This window comes from Procambarus clarkii, chromosome 10 (assembly GCF_040958095.1).
Source record: "Procambarus clarkii isolate CNS0578487 chromosome 10, FALCON_Pclarkii_2.0, whole genome shotgun sequence".
Lineage (NCBI taxonomy): Eukaryota > Metazoa > Arthropoda > Malacostraca > Decapoda > Cambaridae > Procambarus > Procambarus clarkii.
In genome coordinates this window covers 10,280,352-10,285,760 of record NC_091159.1, presented here as the reverse complement: position 1 = coordinate 10,285,760, position 5,409 = coordinate 10,280,352, and the positions used below count along the sequence as shown (strand labels likewise).

The 5,409-nt window shown below is 50.4% G+C and overlaps 1 protein-coding gene across 1 annotated transcript; it reads right to left on the bottom strand.

Moving 5' to 3' along the window:
• Positions 1-628: 628 nt before the first annotated feature.
• LOC138363131 (uncharacterized) lies at positions 629-1,300 on the bottom strand. Its single transcript, XM_069322122.1, has one exon. It carries the CDS (start codon positions 1,298-1,300, stop codon positions 629-631), a length of 672 nt encoding a protein of 223 aa, XP_069178223.1.
• Between the last annotated feature and the right edge of the window lie 4,109 nt (positions 1,301-5,409).

Genomic DNA, 5,409 nt, shown 5'->3' with positions numbered 1-5,409 from the left:
AGTTGGTGGGTGTTTGCCAGTTTGGCCGGCTGGGGGCGTGTGCGTCTCTGCCCGCCTGGTCAGTGCTGACGTGGAGTTCAAGATGGGAATCCCACTTCCCCCTGTAGTGCGGGCTCAGTCTGTGGGCCTCGAGTTTTCTGGACGAGCCGGGTACACAGCGGTGGCGCTTGTGTTGTGTGAAATGCTTCATATCCCTGTGGTGGACATTTATGGCGTCGAGTTGGTGACAGCACATTGGGCGATTATCAAGTTTACAGAGGAGCTGGCGTATCGGGAGTTTCTCCGTCACTACAAGGGGCGGACCTTTCCCCTGCCGGACGGTGCTGTCACTGTGACCCTCTCCGATCGTAGTGGTGCCCTCACTTATGTCAGTCAGTGTTCATGGAGTACCCTTGGAGTTTCCGGAGGAACTGCTGCGTTGTTACTTCAGCCAGTTTGGCACGGTTGTTAGTGTGTGGTTGCACATGCTCTCCTCGAGGACGTTCAAGGGTGTGCGGACGAACATTTGCACCCTAGGAATGCAGCTACGATCGAATATTCCGTCCTCCGTGAGACTCCTGGGATACCATGTTTAGGTGTTTTACACCCGCCAGCCTCGGACGTGTTATTGTTGTGGCCTTTTGGGCCATCAGGCTGCTGGGTGCTCTGCGCCTGCTGTTGTGTCCATGAACCTCTTCAGTGAGGAAGATTTCCCGCCGCTTCCTGTGGAGGAGGCTTCAGTGGGTGTGGATGTGAACGTCTCTTTGGCTGATGATATGCCCCCTGTGTCGACTGGTGTGCCTCCTGTTGTTTTCACCTCTTCTGAGATTGTGTCGCCGTCGGGTGCTCGACCTGCTCTGGTTGGTGTCCCTGGAGTTCCTGTGGATCTCATGACTGCCTTCTGCACGGCTCTCCCGTCTTCGAGTTCTTCATCTGCTGCGTCTGTACCTGCGCCCTTGTCGTGTGTCCCGGCTGTGCTGGGTGCTGGGGTGGGTATAGCACCTCCTCCTGTGCCCGGCCTGGTACCCCATATGATTGAGGATGCTGCCGTTCTACGATGAGCGTCGGTTCGCCCGGCTTGTGTTACACGTGTCTCTGACTCAGCATCCGGATCTGATGATGTGCGGCCGGAGCCTAAGCGTTCCTGGCGTTCTTCTTCTGCCTGGGCTGATGTTGGTAAATTAGGCGACTGTGGTTCTTCCGGCGACAACGGGGTAGCTCCGGATGCATCGCATTCCACTGCAGTGGCGGAGGTGCATGTGCCTGCGGTTGCCGGTGCCGATTTTCGGCTTCTCTTTCTGGTGTGGCACCTGTGGGTCATGCTTCAGGTGCGTCGCCCAAGTCGGAAGGTTCCGGTTCTTCATGGGGGTGGTTTTCCCTGGTGAGGTTCATGGTGAGCGTAGTGACCTGGTGGTGGTGTTGAAGAAGGTTACCTGCTCTGAGGGTTCCGTGCCCCCTTCCTTGTTCCCTGTTTCCTCGGCGGCGGCTTTGTCGCCTCTTCCGTCTTCAGCCGTCTCTTCTGTTTCTCCTGCGGTATCGGTGGAGGTGTTTCCATCTTGGCAGCCATCGCCTTCTCCTGTGCGTTCGGCGGCAGGTCCGTCTCGGTGGCCTACGTATGCTTCTTCGATGTCTTCTGCTTCCTCATGAAGGGTGATTCACCCTATCATGCCTCGTCATTCGACTTGCGTCGGCGAGCTTAGGGAGTGGCCATATCTGCCTGACTTGGTGATTCCTGAGCTTAAGCGGGGCCCGCAGAGGTAGGGGGATCGTCCCCCTACCGACATGGAGTATTTGATTTGGGAGGCCTATAAGAACAAGTATCCTCGGAATGATTTCCCTTAGAAATATATTCCTGTCTCTAAGAAATGTATTCCTCGCCTGTGATTTCTTAGTTTGCTGTGTGTTGTGGTTTGTTTCCGTTTATGTGCAGTGTTGTGGAGTGCGTGTGTGTGTGTGCGTGTGTGTGTGTGTGTGGGTGGGGTGGGTGTGTTTTCTCGGTTCCTGCGTGCTCCAGTTTGTGGTTTTGGGTTTATTAATGTGAATTGTGTGTATGTCCGGTTCCTGTGAGTTTCGGTATTTGTTTGTGTGTGTTTGGTTGTGGATGACCTGTTATTCTGTTTTTATGTTTTTGTGTTTTTTTTCTTGTTCTGGTTGTGCGCTTGTTTGTGTGGTGTTGCATGCCCTTCGAGCTGCTAGCGTGGCCCAGCCTGTTCCTGTTCTCTTTATCATGTATCATGTATGTGGCTGGGAAAGTGACACAGCTGGCGACACAGTGGGTGCCAGCGACGGGATGCATTCCGACACACACGTGTGGCCTCAGATAACAGCCACATGCAACACATGCTGGGAGGCAGGTGTTAAAAATTGCGGTTGTCAACAATCCACGTGTCTGACACTAATTGACGAGCGATGAGGAAGAGGAGGGCGTGAGCCTCACACAACTCTTGCCTCATAGAATGACTGTATTAAGGGTTGTGGGGGATAGGCGGCACTCCTCTGGACCTCTGTGGTTAATGGGGGGAGGGGTTGGTGGCCTTGCAGGTGCTGCTCATATGCCAGTAGCAACCAACAGCAGTCAGCATACTCTAGACATACTCCAGGTTTACACTTAAACATGTAAGCAGGGACTGCTTACATCCTTATTCGACAGTATATCCTTTTCACGACCAAAGATCACGTTCACTCCAAAAATCTACCACTTATGGGCTATACATGCCCATGCCACCTCTTGGGTGGCTTAATGCTCATCAACCAATCAGGGACTGCGATCTGTGATTTCATTCTGATGGGCAAAATATTATAAAGTAATGGATTTTATTAAGGCACTTAATTATGTTGGATATTATGAATTATCGTGGTAAACCATGTAAGTACGTGCATATGTAGATCGATATACTTATACAGTACACTATACACTATATACACTTATACAGTACACTGTCAATGTGTAACATTTGCTTCCCCCCCCCCCCCCCCCCCCTCTTCCAGGTGCTGTTACTGCTTCTTCTTGACACTTTAGTTTTAACTGTTAAAAATGTAACACAAATCAGCGCAGTTGGGAGCATAGAGTTATTGTCCTCCCAATTTAATTAATTTTTTTATTTTTGCCCCGAGGGGCGAGTTTATTGGGCAGCAGCACTCATCCTGTGAGTGGACACACCGCCATAGCAGCATGTACAACACTCCCCAAAGGAAGAAAACCCTCTGGGTTGTTCATCCTGTCACTTGTACCCAGACACAGCTGGGACTTGCTTAACTGTCTCAAGTAAACAGCTTATCAAACAAGAAGATTAACATTCGTCAACCCTTAAAATCTTACGTTATCTTGCGAGTGCAAAATGGGGGAATCTTTTAAGAACAGTATCAATATTTGATAAATAGTGTTTTCCTAACTCAAACAATGTGGGGTTTATAATTCTACACATATTTTTAATGTCTCTCAGGTGTTCACATTCTCTCAGGTAGTGGTCAAGGCGGTGTCCGTCACTCTCGCCACAGATTCTGCAACTCCGCTGCTCAACTGTTGTTTCCATTCCGAATCTCCATGGATATTTGTATCCAAGACGAATTCTTGCTATTACTGATTCTCTCCCGCGGCCACCTCCTCTTCATCCATAATGATTGTGATTGCCAGCTGCAACCACATTGTACCAGCGTACAGATTCACTGATTTGTTCTTCTATCCTTCTTTCCTCAGTAACTTTGCCACGGTGATGTTGCCTGATGATAACTAATTTGTAGAGGAGTCTTGGGTATGAAGTATTCAATATGGTCTCTTTCAGCGCCTTCAGCAGCCAGTACATCTGCTCGTTCATTTCCGCAGATTCCAACATGGGAGGGGATCCACAGAAATTTGACGATTCTTCCTTGATTGGTTAATACTCTCACCGCTCTCTTGATCTCCCAATAGCACACTGCAAGTTTGACGTATACTCTACGTAAGGCCAAAAACAGTCTTACCTGAAAATGGTAGGGGCTCGCGAAATTGACATACTGTTCCGTTTTCTGCTTTGGATCCACAGGTAGGTTAGGATAAGGGCACTTTAATACAACCGTTTCTTGACGCTATGAACGCTGGCGAGAACTGGCCTCAGCAAGAGACAGGCGAGCTGAGGATGGGGTTAGGGTCTACCACACTATGATGGTTGTAAATGGCAGTATTTCTGAGGAAGGGGGGGTGGAGAGGCACAGTATACGCTGTTCTCTCCAATTGTCACAACGGATACAAAAGTACGAACCTACGACACCCACCTAACCCAACCAAGCAACATGGATGTGATAGTCTGAGCAGCTAACCCTCTCTTTTTTATATAGCACTCTATATCTTCTCCCTGACCCATCACGGAGGGGGGGGGATGTTTGTTACTATGGGGTTCTTAGGGAAGTTGTGTTGGTGGGGGGGTGTAATACCCTCTTGTTTGGGGGAGGGGCAGTGTACGCCTCCCCCCCCCCCCCCTCAGTTTTCTGTTGGGAAGGGTGAGGGGGGGCTTCCTTCCTCCTCCCAAGTCTCCTCTTCTGAGTTAGGTTGCGCTATGCCCCCGTGGGCCAGGGACAGCGTGCCTGGTGGTGACCTGCAGGAATAATATGCGTTTAAGCAGTCCCTGTGGCAAAGTGGTAACACACTCGCCTGATGTTTCGCGAGAGCTTTGTCCTGGGTTAGTATCCTTCCCGGGGAGAATTGACAGGGCGCCAATCTTTTTTATTATTATTATTATTATTATTATATTTACATGCAAAGCATGCTAAGAAATACAATAAATACAATAAAACAAGGTCATGAGAACGAAACATAACACCGGCCTGAAGGGCGCACAATAAGTACAACACAGCACAACAAACCACATGCCCCATCACACACCAACCACACAGACTACTCAAACTGATCATATTTATCTGGCTACTGTGCTACTGGGAATCGAACACAATATGCCTCCCAAAGCAACATCATGTTATCCGGAACAGGTTTACTATGAACCGTATGAGGATCAGGCATCAACTCCAGCACACCCACAACAAAACACCGAGCCTGCGGAACCCTGACGGAAGAAGGGCTTCATGGAACAGGATGCACGCAGTCAACAACGTCAAACAGCAAGGGGTTCTTATCATCATATGCCACGCCGGAGGCCAAGACGAGAGGGAGGGGCTTCTTCCCAAGGGGCCGGGCAATGGGCAGCGCACTGGGAGCCTCCTCAGCTGCCTCACAGGGCCCCGCATCAACCACCGGACATTGCACCTGCAAGGACCCCCCACGCCGGGCATCCTTCTTCAGCACCAGCACGAGGCCACGGCTCGCATCAGCACCCTCACCACTCACGTCCGTAGGAGAGACCACCTCCCACTGCGGAGAACCTTCTGCAGAAGAAAGAACAGGAGGTAAATCATATGCACAAACATTGTCATCAGCAGGTACATGGACGTCAGCAACCA

Bases quoted from the DNA above. Each gene is read 5' to 3' on its own strand.
- LOC138363131 (XM_069322122.1), bottom strand. From the start codon at position 1,300: ATGACCCACAGGTGCCACACCAGAAAGAGAAGCCGAAAATCGGCACCG.